At 34.5% G+C, this 20,921-nt stretch overlaps 1 protein-coding gene across 15 annotated transcripts in view; it reads right to left on the reverse strand.

The window, feature by feature from the left end:
• Positions 1-399: 399 nt before the first annotated feature.
• MGAT4C (MGAT4 family member C) overlaps positions 400-20,921 on the reverse strand; it is a 777,011-nt gene continuing 756,489 nt past the window's right edge. For 13 of the 15 annotated variants that reach the window (XM_070052672.1, XM_051845734.2, XM_051845732.2 and 10 more), the window contains 3 exons: positions 17,141-17,293; positions 10,162-10,309; positions 401-6,043 (listed from right to left, as the gene is read on the reverse strand). In XM_070052672.1, the coding sequence (XP_069908773.1) occupies positions 4,902-6,043; positions 10,162-10,309; positions 17,141-17,287 (1,437 nt within the window). In that variant the 5' untranslated portion in view covers positions 17,288-17,293 and the 3' untranslated portion in view covers positions 401-4,901. Of the gene's footprint in view, positions 6,044-10,161; positions 10,310-17,140; positions 17,294-20,921 lie in introns of all 15 variants that reach the window. The other 2 variants (XM_051845736.2, XM_051845735.2) reach the window with 1 other exon arrangement.

Below are 20,921 nucleotides of genomic sequence, written 5' to 3' on the forward strand. Positions count from 1 at the left end.
AAAGCCCACACACATGCAGTGATGCATTGATTACAAAATATGTCAAAAATATATTTGAAAGATAAGTTTTTTTTTTAGGGGTAGGCAAAAAGAAATGTTAGAGGTAAAAACAGAACCAAAGAGCAGGAACAAATCAAAATACAATTTTATGGCTTTTTTTCCCCTAGCAAGAATAATCCAAAATTGAACAGAGAAAAAATTCCAAGCACTGGAAATCTAAACATTGAAACTCTAGGTAGACTAGGCAGTAAACTACCTGTTTCCAAATTTGAACATCATTGCCCAGGTAATTTAAAAGTCGGTGCACTGGTAACTTTTGCCAGTAATGGAAAAGACACAAGAGAATAAGGAGTTCAGTTAAAAAAAAAAAAAAAAAAAAAAAAAAAAAACAGCAAAAAGAATTTCTTCAAGAGTTTATTTCTGTGAGCTTAATGTAGATTCTGAGCAAAATTCTTGAAATTAGGAATAGTATTTTTCTTCTTTTATAGTAAAGTAATTTAATTTCTTAAAGAGTTTATTAGTAATATTTGTAATGAGAACATTAAAGTCATTTCTGATAAAATTTCCAGAGTAAAAGATTAGAAAGGGAAGAATATATCTTCTTTTTAGGCAGTTGTTTACACGATTCTACGTGACATTCTTCTGCACAAAATATCAAAAGGTAGGATGGATGATATTGCTAATGAGAAATATATTCTATGATTGCTAAGGATGAAGGTTTCTGGTAGTGTTTTGCAGGGTCATATCCTTTTACATACATACGACTTGAATAAAAAGGAAACAAATTTGTTATGTGCCTAGTTTATGTTACCTCATTTCCAGCTCTACAAAGAGCTACAAGGTATAATTGCTGCCTATTCAATTCCAATGAAAGTATTCCTATTTCACAGATGTGGGGATTGTGTTTCAAAGAGGTATAGAAATTGCAGACTGGATTTTAAACTCAAGTGTGCATGAAACTTCTATTGTGTTTCCTATGAAGACAAAAGATATACTTCTTAACATTTGTGGAAACATAAAGCTTGAAAGCTATAATAAAAACATTAAATGACAGAACAAAGTCTTAAAAAGTATGGCATCATGGTTCAAAAGGACAGCCTTAAAATTTGAAAAAATAATTTAAATATGCACAGAACAGTAAATCACTTTTATCAGTAGATCATGCAATAAATATAAAACTTGAGTATGGGTGCTGTTACTCGATAATATGGTGATAAAAATTAATGTAATACTTTATTGTATTAATGGATCTATTGGCAAGACAAAAGAGAACTACATTGTCTCCTTCAGTTGTGAGAGGGCAGTGAGTGTAGAGTTTTCAATGTTAATCATGGGTGCCATATTCTAAAGGAGATGTGGATAAACTGGTAAATAGTAAATGAATATTCCATATGGACGTCAAGAAGAGTAAGTGCTTTTCCTGACATGTCATCTATTTTATAAATATTTATACAATGTGAATATACAGCACAGTTTGTCTATGAGATCACAATAAAAATTCCAAAAAAGTTACTGGTCCAATAAGAAATGGAATTTTCAAGTCACACAAGTATAGCTATATGAGAGAAACAGTTCAAATGACACATCAGTTTCTAGATTATGTCTCTGCACTAGTGTGTAGTTTTCAGTGAGTTGGAAATAGAGTTTTAATTAAATCTATGTACGTTTATATTCACATTTGTTATTGTTGCTAAAATGTGTATTTTCCATAAACATATATTTTCCAAACTTACTGTGCTTGTAGAAAATGCTCTTCTTCAATATGAATGAGTGAAGGCTGCCTTAAGGAGAACTTTTTAAGTGTCAGTTACCATTTTGGTCAACTTAAGTTACCATAGAAATCTGAGACATTATTTAAGGTACATATTGTATTTTGTGCTTGAAACATATCAGCGCCTTATTTTCATGACAATTAACTGACTCAGCTATTTCTGTCGCATCAAGATTATTTTCAATGCATATTTTTAAGAAAAAGGAAATCACACACACATTTATCATGTTATTTCTCTCCTCGAAGTAAGCCTACATATAATAGAAATAATATAATTATTAATAACAGATTGAGGGGCCAGCGTTATGGTGCAGCAGGCTAAAGCCCCAGCCTGCAGCGCTGGCAGCCCATATGGGCACCTGTTCAAGTCCCAGCTGCTCCTCTTCTCATTCAGCTCTCTGCTATGGCCTGGAAAAGCAGTGGAAGATGGCTCATCTCCTTGGGCCCAAGCACCCACATGGGAGATCCAGACGAAGCTCCTGGCTCCTGGCTTTGGATCAGTTCAGTTCTTGCCATTGGGGTCATTTGGGGAGTGAAGCAGAGGAACGGAAAATTCTCTCTCTTTCTCTCTCTATCTCTCTCGGGCTCTACTTCTCTTTGTAACTCTTTCAAATAAATAATTCTTCATAAAAAAATAATTGATTGAGCATGGTTTAACCTAATAACTGTGTATTTGGCTCTATGTCTGATATAAATTTACTAGAGCCACTAATTAGAACTCATACTAGAGTTCTTAAACATAAGAAATACAGCACTGGGGCATATAAATGTCAAGATTTTCTTTTTGAAAGTGAATGTTTACTTGCACTTCCTGAAGCTTAATAGAAAAGCTTTCTTCGTCAAAGCTGGGGTTATTTCTTAGAAGGTTAACCCAGTGACATCATTGGAAAGTGACATCATTGAATATTATAGGCATCACTAAGTGATGTAACCAACTTATCCAAACTGAGTAATTACAGGATCATAAAATGAATTGTGACTCCTCTGGGTCACATCCACATTTATAAATCCTTAGCAAGCATCCAACTTCATTGTCTTCCTCAGCAATCTTTTTTGGAGTGTCTTCCAGAAGTTGATAGATGTCAACACTGCTCTTCGAAACATTTCACATTTCCTGAAGGATATGAAAAAGTTTCCTTCTCACTTCTTGGAATCTTCCCAGATCTTGGTATTATGTCTTTGGAACACAGTAATCTGCTTTTTATCATTGATAGTGCTGAACAATGTTATTTGTCATTTCTGAGATATAGCCAATTAATGAAACATCATGAGGAAAATCAAGAAAACAGAATAGTTTAAGTCTGAAAAGCATTCTTCAGTTCAAGGAAAAGGTAAGTCTAGTGGCAGTGTTTCCATTTCCTTGTGATTTTAAGACATATATGCCACAAAATATTAATGCTTCTTGTTTCATAAAAGTTTATGTATTCTCTAATAGTATAAATAGGGGCAAAAATTACATAGTTGTTGTATAAAAGTGACAAAAATTTCCTACTTTTATCTGAGTTTCTAATTTAATTTTTTTGCATAAATGATCAAAATTATAAAAGATTCTAATTTTTTTAAAACTAAAACATATCCTGAGTCCTAATGATTGTGTTTCAGGATGGAAGGAAGAGCAGGAAGATTTCCACATTTTTCTCTCACAAATTATATTTGTGTGTGTATTCAATATGTATTAACATGTATTTGAGTTTTTCTATAAACACATATGAAGAACCCTCTAGTTCTCTTAATCATAAATGCCTTCATTTTTGTTGTTCAACCAAAATGAAAATAATGAGGCAAGATCACACATCCTGAAAAAACAATGTCTTTAGGGCTCACGTGTCCTGGATGGTTCTATTGTGCAACTGGTTGAGAAGCAATTGGCCAGTCCTTGTAATAAAAATCAAGTTGTCTTAATATTTATGTGCATATAAAACAAAGGCAACATTTAGGACACTTTAGGATTAATCTGTAGCATGATAATATGATTTATAGAAGAATTATACCAACTATTTGTAGATAGTGTAATTAAAACTCAACATAGCAAATGGACAACAATAAGCATAAGTTATATAAGGAGTAATCTCTACATGAGGGAAAGAGTATTTTTGGTTATCAGAACATAAAATCTGTCATTTTGGCTTTGCTAATAAAAAAAACTCTTTGAGTTTATAAAAGTCAACTAATTTCTATGGTTCGTACTCTTTTATAAGGTATCCATTTAAATTCCAAAAAAAGTATATGATAAATTACAGTAATGTCGATCATATGCATTTTAATACAAAATATATAAAATCATCAAAATTTTCTGCATATAGTGAAAATGTTAGAATGAACTAACTATAGGCCTTTTCCAATATCTTCTGTTAAGTGCAGTTAACAAACATAATCTGAAAATAGTGAGTTTAGCTATTTTTTTTTGCAAAAGGGAAACTAGAAAAAGACTGCTTCCCACAGAAAATTTATTAACAATAATTATTCAATCAAATGTTTTTAAACAATGAGCAAAATTTCCTTTCATATCAAGAATCAAGATCAGATTTTTTTTAAGACTTTTGTTTTCTTTCTCCATTACCATACCTACACACACAAAAAAAATCTGTTGTGAAGACACCACTTCTTTGAGGAGGTATTCATTGCAGGTATACAGAAATTAATTAAAACCTGTTTACAATAAATTAGACCAGATTATAATTATAATCCACTGCATATTCACATAGATGCTTAATAAAGGCTATCTGATGACATAGTTAATTACCAGTTCTTGAGAAAGTGTGTACAGTTGGCAACTCTTTTTCAAGAATCATCATCCAACAAACTAAAGATTCTCACTTTAAATCTTTACCATCACTCTTTGGACAGTAAGTGGGTATTTGAAACTAAATTCATTAAGAAATAAATCAGTGAAAATAGCATTACCCATAGGCTGGTATTCAACATCAAGGGTTAAAATAAATACAGTTGTGTACTAGAGTAAAATTATGTTGACAATGTGTAAATAAAAACTGCTAAGAGGATGAACTTTTCTTTAAAACTGCATTATCCATTGCTTTCCCTCCAAAAGACAAAAGTAGCAAAAGAGGAATTTAGCAGAAAGGGAAACAGGAAGATGAGCTTCAGTAACTGATCATATTAATTTAATTGACTAATAAGTCCAAATGCTAATACTCCTGATAATCAGCCACTCCTTTTGTGTTTTAGTAACACGTATCCTCATACAAACGATATCAAATGGAATTTTCTGATTCACATCTGACATTTCAAAGTTTCCATTTTTGAATTCTCCTAGTCTTAAGTAAGTACCACATTGTCTTGTTTGTTTTGTAATATAAACATTTTCCCCAACATCTAGGGCTCCATGATGCAAAATGTCATTTTGTCGGTCTTCTGTCCCAGTATTCACTTTAATTTTTTTTATTACAATTGGAGTTTTAAATACAATCAGGAAGATATCTCCTGTTGAAGGTGGTTTCCCCCAAAAGTACTCATCAACGCTACTGTATGCCTTGCTTGCTTCGTAATTTTCAAACACATTCATGTTGGTGTATAGACTGGCAGGAGGGTTATCTGGGATGTCAAAAAATTCCTCTTCAAAATCATCATCCTTCAGCTTGTTTTCAGTCCCTTTGTATGATGAATAATAGCCCATGTGCTGAAAGAGAGATGGTTTAAAACGGATCACATTTTTCTGAGCCAACAGACCCCGGAAATGAGACAGTAGCCAATCACAAGGCATTTCTTGATAAAACATTAATAAAAAATGTGCCAATCGTGGGAGATCATGAGAATGATAGAGTTTACCTATGTATCCAAGCTTAGAGAACTCAAGAGTTACCCAGTAAGTTCCTTCTAGAGATGTAATGACTTTCTTGATGGCAGTTAAAAAATTTTTTGAACATCGGACATCATCTTCAAGCATTACGTAGTAGTCTGAAGTATTGGCACAAAAATTAAGCAGAAAAGCATAATCTACATTCTGCTTAGAACGAAATTTGACTCTATCTACTGGATCATTATAATTTCTTTTCAGACCATCCAGGATTGGGTAATATTCCTCTGGAGCATGTATAACCATTAATCTTCCTGCAATTATATGGTGGGCAAATTTCTGTGTAATATCCTGGACCATGCCATCACGCCAGGATGAATTAAAATCTGCTAGATGAACCACCACTGAAATTTCCTTCAGCTCTTCATAGCTGGATTGTTCAAAAATTGACCTGATTGTCTCAAGTAAATAGTTCCCCTTTTTTCGTTTCACTGATGAAAGTCCAATTGTAAGATATCCTGAGCAAAAGAATAAAGAAGGAAGACAAATTAAATGTGAACCACATAATAATAAAAAAAATTAAAGGAGAGTTCTTTCCCTTAGACCCACTACTGTATTAAGTAAATTTAGTGAATTACTATGTCTAGAACATTTTACAATTAAAGTGCTAAGCTTAATATGTAATGGTTATAGTACTTTATGCATAATTGATATTATATATAATTGATACTTTTGGGAAAATCAATTACATCTTAAATATAATGATGTCTGGACCCTAAATCCATTTAAGGTATCTTCAAATTAGAGTTCTCATAAATGTCCATCGAAAAGAGAGATTGATGCTTAGTAACATAGCTAAAACCATTTACAAAAGGGGGAATGAACTCACAGTTAAGAATGACAAACTATTCTCAAACAATGAAAGGGAAAAATAAGAATAAATCTTCTAAATAATCTTTAAATTTTTCATAGGATGTATGCCTTGTATTTTCATTTTTATTTGATTATTTTCATTAGCTTGTACTAGAAGAATTTATAATTGCATTTCACTATTTCATTTTGAGATTTACCTAGTCTATTAATTAAAAAACAAACAATATCCCAATATATGTTTGGGAAACTTTTATCATTATTTAAACATATGGTACATTATTCCAGGACATGAATATTATTGTTTTCTTTGTTGTGAAACACATCTTATGGTAACTTTGAAGAAAGTTTTATTCAGACAGTCAAACTCTAAAAGTAAAAACTGGATAATCTAAGGAAATAAAACAAAACACTAAGCAAAGACAGTTTGCCTGTGAAAATTATAGATGTCTTTCTGTTGAAATACAAGTATTTTCATAATTTAAAGCTCTTGTTCCCACATGACTAGAAGTAGATTTAATTTCTGAGCTGCCATTTTAAAAGTGGGAAATGTTATATGCGCAACATCATCAATTTAGTAGATACATACATGGTGTAATTTGTATGATATTGAAAATTTTCCCCAAGAATAATATTTCTTTGTAGCCTGCAAAAAGTTTGAGATTTATATATTTTGTTTAAATACCTGGGTTTACAACTCTGACTTCTGTTAAAATACAAAAGTGTTACATGGTACCAGTAAACTTTAAGCCATCAAATTTCTCTCTTTTTTTTAAAGATTTATTTATTTGTTTGATAGTCAGAGTTATAGAGAGAGAGGGAGGGATCTTCCATCCTTTGGTTAACTCCCCAAATGGTCTTAACGGCTAGGGATGGGCTAGGCCAAAGCCAGGACCACATGGATGGCAAGGGCCCAACTACTTGTGACATCTTTTGCTGCTTTTCCCAGGCCATTAGCAGGGAGCTGGATTGGAATTGGAGCCCCTGGGAACTGAACTAGTGCCCATACAGGATGTTAGCCTCACAAGTGGAGATTTTAGCTGCTATACCACAACACTGGCCCCCATCAAATTTCATTAACATTCAGAATAGTCACCATTTAATAAAACACTTTCTACGTAAGAGGCAAAGTCTATACATTTTATCTGTTATATATACGTGTGTGTGTGCGTGTGTGTGTGTGTATGTGTGTGTGTAAAATGTTCCTAACAGTCTTTGGGATAGATTTTCAATGAGCATCATTCTGCTTTACAGTTGAGTAAGCTCAGTCAAGTGTGATGAGGTAAGTTGTACAAGTGTCACACTTAGTAAGTGGTGGGTGTGCCAAGATTAAGAAGTACTTGCTTTTACCCTCAGCAGTTTTGTTTTTTTTTTTTTTAAGATTTATTTATTTGAAAGTCAAAGTTACAGAGAAAGAAAGAAAAAAATCTTCCATCGCTGGTTCACTCCCCAAATGATCTCAGAAGCCAATGCTGGGTCTGTCCAAAGCTAGGAGCCAGTAGCTTCATCTGGGTCTCCCTCATGGAGAGCAAGGACCCAAACACTTGGGTCATCTCCTGCTGCTTTTCCCAGGCTATTAGCAGAGAACTGGGTTGGATTAGAGCAGCTGGGAAACAAACCAATGCCCCTATGAGATGCCAGAGTTGCACGTTACCTGCTAGGCCACAGTGCCAGCCCCAATCTCAGCATTTTCTTAAGGATTTATTTATTTATTTGAAGGTCAGAGAGACAAAGAAAGAGAGAAAGAGAGGAAGGGAGGGATATCATCCATCTTTAATTCACTCCTCTAATGCCAATAACCAGATTTGGGCCAACTCAACACCAGAACACCAGAAGCCAGGAATTCCTTCTTGGTCTCACACATGGATGGCTGGGCCCCAAGTACTTAGGTCATTTTCTTTTCTTTTGTTTTTAAAATATTTATTTGCTTGAAAGACAGAGTTACAGAGAGAAAGGGAGAAAGAGAGAGAAATAGAGAGAAAGAGAGAGAGAGAGAGAGAGAAATTGATCTCCCATCCACTGGTTCACTCCCAAAATGGTCACAATGGCTGGGGCTGGACCAGGCCAAAACCAGGAGCCAGGCTCTTCCTCCTGGTCTCCTATGTGGGTTCTTGAGGGTGCAGAGGTCCAAGCACCTGGGCCCTCTTCAGCTGCTTTCTTAGGCTTGTTAGTAGAGAACTGGCTCAGAACGGGAGTCTCCAAGATTTGAACTGGCACCCCTATGGGATGCCAGCTTTGCAGGCAGCAGCTTGTCCTGCAATGCCATGACACGTGCCCAGGGCCATTTTCTGTGTTCATCACATGCATATTAGTGGGAAAGTGGATCTGGAGGAGAGCAGCTCTGGATGCTATCAATACTCTGTGTCACGAATAGAGGCTTAACCCGCTGAGCCACAATGCCAGCCCCTTCCCCTTTGCCTTATATTGCTCCATTAGTATAAGGCAGTTCATATGTGTGCCAATAAACATTAGTAAAACTAGCACGGAAAAGGGAAATTAGTAATGTTTAAACAATGTGATACAACAGATGGAGTTGAAAAACCAGTGGCAGTCTTAGGCAATTAGAAGGAATTCTAAGAACACTAGATACTCGAAAGGATGAGATGAAAAGAAAAGCTATCTAAAGAAATAGAAATTACCAATTTCTTCAACCTGATGATTACAAACTCACTTTTATAAACACTTCTTCATAGACAACTTTTTTTGTAATTTTCACATAATCTATTAAGTTAATAGAATATAGTGAGGTACAGTCTTGCACAAACTATTAAGATTCGTGTTTTTGTACACTGAAACATTAAAATCAGACTGCATATTACAACTGATGGTGTCTTGTGTAAAATTTGTAATATTATACTTTCTTAGTGGTACATTCATTAGATAATGGTTCTTTTCATGAATTGTATTATCTTGACATCCATGAAATGCTAGCATGTCACTTCTGCATTCTAAATATTGTTTTTCTAATCTGACTGTAGTGGCCTGAAGTTTCTTCCAAGTATTCACTTCTACCTGGAACCTGTGAAAGTGACCTAATTAGGAAGTTCCCACTGCAGATGTAAGTCACTAAAGATCCGGGGATGGAAAATCCTAGATTTTGGGATGGGTACAAAAATCCTATAACTGGTGCCCTTATGAGAAGAGAGAGGCAAAGGAAGGCTGTCATGGATGCAGAGATTGGAGTTATGCTGCCACAAGCCACGGAAGCAAGGAGCCACCACAGGATGAAAGAGGCAAGGACGGTTTCGCCCTCTGAACTTCCCGCGTGACCCTGCTGGTACTGAATTTCAACTTCTAGCCTCCAGAGTTATGAGAGAATAGATTGATGATTTTTTCAGGCCACTTAGTATGTGTTAATTTGTTGCAGAAACTAATACACTAACCTTCATTAATTCAAAACTAGTGGCAACGCATAAAAGCCAAGTCACCAGTGGTTGAAAACATAATGATATAAGAAAAATTAAAGTGTTTGTAAAGTAAATTTTTAAAATTTAAAGTAAATTATTTTTTCTACTCTCTCTACACAGTCCATAGGAAACTGTTAAAAAGGTTCACAATACAATTGGGTCTTTTATTCAAATTTTTGTTATGAGTCACATTAAGTCCATGAGTAATTGCAATTTGTGAAGAAGCACTCAAGCCCTTCCCAAGGAATATATTAGTAAGTCTCCTATCATCCTTATTTTTATACCAATGAAACAAGTCGGTATTATTTTAAAACAAAATGTTGTATACATTTATAACTTACAAGTGTAAGGATACGTACGCTTTCTCTGTAAGGGTGTGGCAGCGAGGTAACGATAGGTAACATTTATGGTTCCTGAGAAATTGGATAAATCCTTGAAAGTATGAACATAGCGTTCAGAATTCAGTTGGTGTGTGGATGTTTCCCTTATAAGTTGTTTGTCTCCTTCCTAAATGTCAAGAAAGAGAGAAAATAGAAAGTAAAATAGGTAGCCATGGATTAAATAATGTTTCCCCTGAGACAATGAATATATGATTATTATACAAAATGTGGAAAATTGTGTAAATCTCAATAACAGGCACCATAAACTGTAGATCATCCTCACTCATCTAATTTCTTACCCGGACTCATTCTTCCCTGGATATTCCCACAACTTTCATGTTAAAATTTAAATATTTATAATAACCAAAAGATCCTAAAATTTGATAGTAGTCTATTTTACAGTTTAATTTGAGGTTAGTTCTTACAAAATTCCTCACATTATAGAGTCCTGCGAGTATATTTATTCTTCCTCAAGTATTGCCAAATATATGTCACACATCATAAGTAGGAAGATGTAGCAGTAGACACAATAGTTGGATTTTGGATAATTTATTAATAAAGTTTTGGTGAGTCACTTACATGGCCACTGTAACTGAAAGCTCTTGAGATTTTTATTCCAAACGTCCTCAAGTAATCTTACTTAGGATGTATTTGCCCCAAGTCAAGAGAATGTGTTCAGACCTTGCATTAAGTTTTGTGATAATAATATGCTTGCTTGTGTGGGTGGGTGCATGTGTGTTCGCACATTATTATATCAGAGATGAACTCTGGTCTTTTTATAAGTAAGGTCTCTTTACCTACATGGTAGGAAAGTTTTCATGTCATTAAATCTTCAATAAGGTTTATATTTAAGAAAATATATTTAGATTCAGGTTAAATATATCCTGTTAACAATTCATTGCTTCCTTATTTCTCCCAAATTTCATATAAGTTCAAATGTGGATTTTGATTATGTATGTATGGATAGATGGATTTTTATTTGGGGGGAATACTGATTTTCCATTGACTGGTTTGCTCTCCAGGTAACAGTAACAACTCTGGCTGAGCCAGAATGAAGTCAAGAGCCTGGATTTCCATCCAAGTCTTCCATGCTGATGGCAGAGTACCTGAACCATCATCTGCTGAGTCCCAGGGCACTCATTAGCAGGGAGAAGGATCAGAAGTGGAAGCAGGACTCTGATATGTGATGAAGTGTCCCAAGTGGTGACTTAATCCACTACATCACAATGTCTACTCCTTAAGCTTTATTTATTTATTTATTTACTTGCTTAATCATTTATATTTATTGGAAAGGCAGAACAACACACACGCACAGAGACTATGATTAATAAATCACCATTTGATCAAATCTTTATTGGCTATACAATATTAGCAAAATGATAACTTCTGTGGCTTGTGAAAATAGCTTATTACTATTGATGCTATATATTTTGGGCAACATAATTAGAAAGAAATTGTTTGTTTTTCAGGACATTCTGGTATGTAGTGCCATGGGGATCTATTTCTACTACTCAGAGTGTCAGACAGGTATGCATAAATAGCATAAATAATTAGTACATTAAAGAAGGTAAATGAATGAAATAACTTTGATCCTGATATCATTTGGCCGAGGACCATAAAACTATTTTAATCCCTGTTGTTAAAGATTACTTAAGGGGCCGGTGCCGTGGCGCAATGGGTTAACGCCCTGGCCTGAGCACCAGCATCCCATATGGGTGCCGGTTCTAGTTCCAGCTGCTCTACTTCCAATTCAGCTCTCTGCTATAGCCTGGGAAAGCAGTAGAAAATGGCCTAAGTCCTTGGGCCCCTGCACCTATGTGGGAGACCTGGAAGAAGCTCCTGGCTCCTGGCTTTGGATCAGCGCAGCTCTGGCCATTGTGGCCAATTGGGGAGTGAACCATCAGATGGAAGACCTCTTTCTCTCTCTGCCTCTCTTCTCTCTGTATAACTCTCTGACTTTCAAATAAATAAATGTAATCTTTTAAAAAATAAATAAATAAAGATTCCATAAGACACAAGCACAAGTTTTACCTGGATGGGAACGTCCAGTACTTTGGGTAAAACTTAAATTGGAAAGATGATCAAATCAAATGTTTAAACAAAGACTTATTTATTTGAGGTATACATACAAATAGTCTTCTATTCTTTTATTATTTATATTATAATATTTATAATCTTTTATGCTCTTCTATTATTCAAACAATCTTCTATTGTTGATTCACTCCCATTTTAATGGCTCCAACAGATAAGACAAGGTCAGACCAAAACCAGGAGGCAGGAATTTCATCTGAGTCTCCCAGATGAGTGACATGGACTCAGATACGTGGGCTATCATCCACTGCCTTCTCAGCTGAATTAGCATGAAGCTGGACAGGATGCAGAGCAGCTGAGACTCAAACAGAGCACCTTGATATAGGATGCCTGCGTCACAAGGGTCTGTGGAGGGGGCTTAACCCATTGCACCACAATGCTTATCTTGATTAGATGGGCCTTTCAAATCTATGGCCATACTTGAATTTTCTAAGAATAAAAATTGAAAAACATATAGTATGACTAGAAATTTATAAGAACTTCAACATCATCCTTATTAAATTAAGATTCATTTTGAATATCTTTTCTGCATATCCAATTATGTTTGTGAAACTATATTAATTCTTTATTAGTGTACTTCCGTATTTTCAAGTGTTTTGCTAATTGCATAGGTAAAAATATTTTTGCTTCTTGTAAGGTTTATAATGTATTTTCCCTCTATAAAAGATATAAACTTTCAAAATACCTGAAATTCAACCTTACATGTTAAATTTCTTTTAAATATCACTGAGTTCTGATTATTTTAAATTCTTTACACATAAATATTTTCACTCATTTATGTCAGAAAAATCTATACAACATCATTGAAGTTTTAAAATAAACAAATTTAGGCATGCTGCAAAATTACTGGGGATTCAGTTTAGCATCGCTCACTGTAATAATACTGTAACGGTGTATACAACCAATAGGGATAAGAGATATCTTTAAAATCCTAGCAGTTAGGCTGGCGCTGTGGCATACCATGTAAAGCCACCGCCTACAGTGCCGGCATCCCAGGTGGGCACTGGTTCGAGACCCGGGCTGCTCCACTTCCAATCCAGCTCTCTGCTACGGCCTAAGAAGTCAGTGGAGGATGGCCCAAGTGCTTGGACCCCTGCACACACATGGGAGACCTAGAAGAGGCTCCTGGCTCCTGGCTTTGGATTGGTGCAGCTCCAGCCATTTCGGCCATCTGGGGAGTGAACCAACAGATGGAATACTTTCTCTCTCTCTCTCTCTCTCTCTCTCTCTCCTTCTCTCTGTCAAACCCTGTCTATCAAATAAATAAATAAATCTTTAAAAAAATCCTAGTAGTCACTGTACTGAATTCATCTTACTGTTCTGTGTGATGATACACTCTACAGAAGTGCAAGATGTTGAGTATCTCTTTAAGAATTCTATCTGGAACATGTAAAACTCCAGACTTTTATGTGATAAGAGGGAGTACATTCATCCTGATTGAGGGCTATAACAGAATATAAAATAAAATGGATCTTGTATGAAAACACTTTATTACATTCTCAAGAACAAGTTTCTTTACACTTTCAGCATGAATAAATAATACAGCTTTCACCTGAGTCAGCCTTGCTGGCTGCTCTCCAGAAGCATCGAAGTGAGCAGCCAGGTTCTCCCTGGATACATCCTTTCCGTAGCTACTATGCTGATGTGTATTTCTCAGTAATAAGACAAAGTTTTATGACAATCATTTTCTGGATGGGAATGCAATTCAATGGACTAGCTACTGACTAAATATATACCCTAGTGGCTACTTTGAAGATGCTCACAGCCGAGAGCTAAGTTGATTGGGCATGCAGCGTCTCTTCTACTTAGTTTGCCTTGTGATGGTATTTGTCTCTCACACAGAGCTTGGCTTCCTTTAACACTGAAAGGCACATATGCTTTCAATACATACGCAAATATGCTAAACTGTTGATATGCCTAGGATTTTGGCCCACAGATGGATTTACTAGCAAAATGAACAGAACAGAATATGCCAAGTAACTCCAGAGACGTTACTACTTCTGTTTGTCTCCTTTATCTGAATTATAAGTATTATTTCCTAGTAAAATAAGGAGATGGAAAATAAAAGACCAATTCATTTCTGTGCTTAGATAATGACATACATTGTGGCATTATGACGAGAAGATGAAAATCACATTGGGAAAGCAATGAAAATAAAATAAAGGCAGATAAATGATTTAGGAGGGAAATGTGTATAAAGTAAACTGCATTATATTCTAGGAGAAGGCCAGTTTTCCAAACATATTATATATTCTAGACAAAAAAAATTTTCTAACATTTAATATTAATGATGGAAATAATGTTGCAAATCTTCACACATAGATTAAGTTTTAAGATAAAATTCAACTCAAAATTCAATTTAGTTAGAAATTATCTAGCAAATAGTATAAATTTAAATTAGAAAATATTCCCATTGAATTTATGAAAGGGAGATTTGATGGTATGTAATAATCATTTTAACTCATTTTTTCTACCTTAATAAAAGTAACTAAAAGTAACAGTTTTTAAAGTTAAGAAGCAATACCTTTTTTGCACCTTGACTGATTTGCAAATTTTACTAAACAGATTCCTAAGATAGAAATTTCTTTGAGTGCTCTTTAGAAAAGCTACTTCAAAAAATTATATTTTTTATATTAAGTGTATTAGGTGGCTAGGGCTAACATTTGGATACGACTGTATGAACATTAACAAAGCAGGCAATGCTGGTTTTATTTTGTTACACATTTTAAAGTGAATTTAAAGAGACAGTATAATAAAAAAGGCATAAGGTTATTTGTTGGATAAAATGGTCTTTTGGGTTGGAAGAAACTGTTGACTGTATCACTAAGGCAACAAATCATTGAATTCAACAGCATCTAACCCATAACATGTATTTGTTATACAAGATTTTATTTAATCTAAAACTAGATATATAATCTCCAATCTGATCAACACAGCATTGATATATCACATGGGCCTTGTTCCAATGCCCTTATATCTCATAAAGTTAAGAGTCACGTTAAAAATTTTCCGAAATGCATGTTTCCAAAATGCAAATACATGTTTACGTAAGCCATGCTTAGTGAAATTCTGTCAGTCGGTGTTGTTTTCAGCCATTGTAAATTCATTATGGATGACAGAATGAAAGGTCCACAAAACCAGGACCTGGCAAATAGCAGGTAATAAAACAATCATGCTTAATTAGTAAAATAAAACGTTTTATTTGGAAATGCTCTTTGTTATTATTGTCAGACTCACTTTTGGTAAGACAGTCCTAGAGAATATAAGTGTGCTTGCAAATGGGAGGTTTTTTGGTCTTTGTGATACTAGAGGTTTTGATTTTATGATGTATTCAAACGGTAGTAGTGACATTAGGATTAAAACAGATTATCTTGGGCTCAAACCAGGTAGAAAATGTAAATAAACAGTATCTTCTATTTTACTCTTCTAAGACATGAAATGATATGATACAACAAGTAAAAAAGAATAGAAACTAAGAAATTGATTCTTTATAATTGAGAATAAGTCCTTTTTGCATATTTTGATATTTCACTTAAAATCCACTCATGTCATTATCCATTATTTTTAATAACTCTTTTTGACTACAGAATAGTTTCTGCATTGAAATCTATATCTTTGAGATCTTTTTTTTTAATATATTTATTTTTATTTTTTATTTTTTTGACAGGCAGAGTGGTCAGTGAGAGAGAGAGACAGAGAGAGAGAGAGACAGAGAGAAAGGTCTTCTTTTGCCGTTGGTTCACCCTCCAATGGCCGCCGCGGCCAGCGCACTGCGCTGATCCGATGGCAGGAGCCAGGTGCTTCTCCTGGTCTCCCATGGGGTGCAGGGCCCAAGTACTTGGGCCATCCTCCACTGCACTCCCGGGCCACAGCAGAGAGCTGGCCTGGAAGAGGGGCAACCAGGACAGAATCTGGTGCCCCGACCGGGACTAGAACCCGGTGTGCCGGCGCCGCTAGGCGGAGGATTAGCCTAGTGAGCCGTGGCGCCGGCCTATATCTTTGAGATCTTGTGAGTGAATATAAACATATAAGATGGTAGTCACTGAAGACAATTCAAAATCTTAATAAAAGTGATTACATAACTTAACAAAATTTATTTAAGCAACATAGCAGAAATATCATTGCTAACAATGACTACTTGAAAATTTCAACAATGATATAGAAAATAATAGGTAATATTTTGTAGGCAAAACTTTTATATTCCAAATATTTCAAATCTTAATGATTTTACATAATTACAGTGATGATATCTAACTTATAATATCTAACTTACTGAACTCTAATATACATAGCATTAAAGAAAATACTAGAACATGATTAAAAAAAGTGTAATGGTAGAAATGTATAAATTTGTAAAACTAATGGTTACAAATGTTATACTATGATAGTTTTAATTATGTGTGATTAATATTTACTGTATATGGGTGAAATGCTCATTTTTCCATTTGATTATCATTTATAGCCATTGTCTATATTCCCACTAAACTAGGGTCTTTTTGCTTTATACTTGTTAAACTTCTCTTTTGGTGAAGCATTAAAGCTTTTTATTGTAATGTAATTTTAATATATGTTATCCCAAAAACTAAAAGAAAAAGAAAGAAAGGGAGAAAAAGGGTGGGAGGGAGAGAGGCAAAAGAAGGGAAGCAGGGAGGAAGTGACTATTATTAAGTTCTTAGAATTTTACCTACTAATTAAAATTAAAATATAATATTTTTAATAAATTAAAATAATAGAAATACTTACAATAACTTTTTTCAAACTGAGCCTACACCAACAGTCTTGGGTTGAAATTAAGTTACAAATAGTAATAATCCTAGTTTGACTTAGACTTTACTTCACATAAAAATAATCAGTCTTTGGAACTTACCAGAACATAACTATCCTCAATATACAAGTTCATAAATAGAAGGAAAATGACAAGAACTCCCAAGAATGACACCACAGAACGTTTTCTCAGGTATCGCATTTTATCCAGTATTTGAAAAATCTGCTTCATTTGATGAAATTTAAACATCCTCTCCTGTTTAAAAGAGGCAAATAATTACTAATAGTTTACTAACAATTAATTTTAGATACAAATACACACACACACACACACACACACACACACATATATATATATATATCTCAAAAGCCAGGCCTTTATAAAAAGAATGATACTCTTCAAAGTTGAGAATAACATTGTTTTCCAAAATCACATATAAGGTTCACATACATGATTATATGCAGCATATATATTTTATGTCATGTGTATATTATATATTTAATATGCAGTAAATGTTGTGGTTTATAGTGATATAGCCTAGATCAAAACGAAAAGCATGCCTCAGAGTTACTGAAAAAAGCTTTTGTAATAATAATAATATAAGAAAAATAAATAGGACCTCATCATAAATGAAATGTCAGGTACACAATAAGTACTCTATATTCTCACTTACATATGGGAGCTACAAACTTGATTCCAAAGAAGTAGGGAATAAAATAGAATAGAGCCTGAGAAGGGTGTAGGGGAGAGAGAGGCATAGAAAGAGATGGTTAATGGATAGAGGGGCGCAACTGGAACGTAGGAATAACTTGTCATGTCCTATAGAACAGTAGCATAACTATGATTGACAACAATTAATTGAATATTTCAAAACAGCTAGAAGGAATTTTTAATGTCCCCAATACAAGGTAATGGCAGATCTCTGAGGTGACAGTTATACCAGTTACCTATATCTGATCATTCTAGATTGTATACACGTAATAAAATGTCATACTGTGTACATCTCTAGATACATGCATCTACCATATAGCAATTAAACATAAAGTATATTTTACAATAATTTGAAAAATTGGTGACTGAATCAAATAAAAGAAAAATGGACAAAAAAGAAGGCCTTTGAGAGAAGGAGAACAAGAACACAGAGTAAAACATGTCAATTGTTATAAATGGGATCCAACATTAACATAAAACCCACCTCCCATGTTAAAATGTAATGAACATGGAAGAAACTATAAGTATGGACCTAATATTAATCTAAGAGTGTGTAGCATAACAGCTTTTGAATGGGAAGCTAGAAGGAAGAAAGAGAATTCAACAAAAGAAGTTAAGGTTTTGGAGACATTATCAAGCATAGGTTTGAAGAAAGATGATTGCTAAATCATTGTGGATCCTGATACAGCAAAACCACGTTATTTTGTTGGATCTAGTAAATAGCACTTTGGCTATTTGGATTATTTCATGTATGGAGAAAAGGCAAAATGGGCGTAAGATTAGTGGAAAACCCCAATTTTTTTCCCACTTCACTTTTCTATAGTATGTGGCATCTTCCTATTAAGATCAATTTACATTACCAACTACTGTTGTTTTTAATACTTTATTTTGTTTTTTACTGTTGTGATTAATGTACAGCTTTATGAGGTATAATGGAATATTTTAACACATTTACAAACCAAAAATTGATGAAGCTGGGCAACCAGGCTTTCCATGCCCTTATCCTTTCTTTCTGTTAGGATCCTACCAGCTCCTCTCCTCCAGTTCCTTACACAGTACATAATACCTTATTGTGAACTGTAGTCACCTCACTGTTATGTGAAACAATAGGACTTGCCATTTCCATGTAGCTGTTTTGGTACCCATTATCCAATCTCTATCTTGCCTCCCTCCCACCATTCCCAGCATACTCATGCTTGTGATTATCTATTTTTCTAACTTCCACATATGAGGGAAACATACAGCATTTGAATTTCTTTCTTTGTTTTAGTTCCCTTAACATAGTGATCTCCAGTTCCATCTATCTGTCAGCACATGTCAGCATTTCACCTTATTTACAGGTGAGTAAGTATTCTATTTTGTATATATTTTCTTTAGGCATTCATCTGTTGATGGATTCCAAAGTTGTTTATATATCTTCATTATTGCTAACGGTTCTACAATGAATATGGAAGTGCAAGGACCTCTTTCATATGCTGATTTGAATGCTTTGGATATATACCCAGAAATGTGATGGTGGGGTCAAATGGTGGATCAATTTTTTAATTAAAAAATTTTTTTTGTTTACTTATTTATTTATTTGAAAGGCAGACACAGAGAGAAAAGAGACAGGCAGGGATCTCCCATGTTCTGGTTCACTCCCAAAACACATGTGCCAGCCCAAATCCAGGAGATAGAATCAATCCAGGTCTCTAACATACCAGCACCAAACCAAGTACTTGGGCCATAAACTGCTGCCTCCAGGGGTACAGATTAGCAGAGAGCTGACTTAGAAGCAAAACCAGGACACAAATCTAGGCACTCTTAATACGTAATGTGGCTCTCTCAGGCAGCATCTTAACTGCTGTGCCAGATGCGTGCCCCTGTTTACATTCTGGAGGGGCTTCCATTCTGTTCTCCATATGACCCTACTAATTTGTATTTCTACTAACAGTGCATAAAGGTCTCCTTTCTCTACATACTCACCAACAATTGTTATTTTATCTTATTTTTTATAATAGTCATTCTAACTTCTGACTGCTGTCTTCAAAAGTACAAACGTATACAGAATGATCAACAGATGGCCAGAATCATATTTTGTCTAAAAGCAATACAGTTATAATCCGGAAATAGAGCTATTTGGAATTGTGTAATACGTCTGCCTGTATCCATATTTAGGATGAAGTATTTATGTGCAGAAAGGACTTCACAAGTGTAAAAGGTCTGTACCTTAAACCTTAGAAATATGCCTATGCTCTAGATAGCAAGTAGTACCTCTTCAGTGAATTCATAGAAGAAAGAATTCATGGATTCATATAAATTATGGTAAAGAATATTAAGAATTAATGAGAAAACCTTAACATCCAGAAGAATGGAAGAAATTTGAAAAAGAAATAAATATTACTATTTCCTATGGCCATATTTTTATCAAGAGGTATTTTTATTTTTTCTTATTCATTTGTAGGATTTGTAAATATATGTATAAAGAAGGACATATATACAGACATAAATGTATAATACCAGGAGTTTGCCAATATACGATATTTCAAAGCATATGCAAAGTGGACAAAGTAATGGTTTGGGGGCAATATTACAATTCTGTCTGCAATAATGTAAAATAGAATGAAACAATAATAATAAAACCCCAGGCTATCATTCCAAAAAGTTGACAAAGAATGCGAATGCTTAGAGAATAATTGTAGCCACCTAAATGCTAAAATCCCAATCTTCCAAAGTATAACCTTCTAAAATGCAGTCAGAGTAATACAGAGCACAAGTCCACCCTTGCTTCTGTACACCCCGAGTATCACTGTGAGGAAGAAAATGGCCCAAACTTCAACTTACACATAAGGGAGAACTTAAATACCCACAACAAGCAGAATGGTCCCAGGAGCCCAAAGCAAAGCAAACAGCAGGTCAGAAGACAGACTAGAATACAGGTCAATTATTACAGATACTACACTGACTGTATCACTGTAGAAAAAATTAATGAAGTTAATAAAGCCACCTAAACCACTCCCTTACCCCAAACTTAGAATCACCTCTTGGATAAGGGACCAGGAAATTCCAAAACATTTTTCTTTTCAGAAAAAAGAAAGTCTATACCAAACAAAACCAGACTGAGAGTCAGAGTTACCATGAGGAGGAAAACAAATAACCAATTTTAGGTAGGAGGAAGATGATGCTGTCTTAT

This window comes from Oryctolagus cuniculus, chromosome 11, assembly GCF_964237555.1.
Source record: "Oryctolagus cuniculus chromosome 11, mOryCun1.1, whole genome shotgun sequence".
NCBI lineage: Eukaryota > Metazoa > Chordata > Mammalia > Lagomorpha > Leporidae > Oryctolagus > Oryctolagus cuniculus.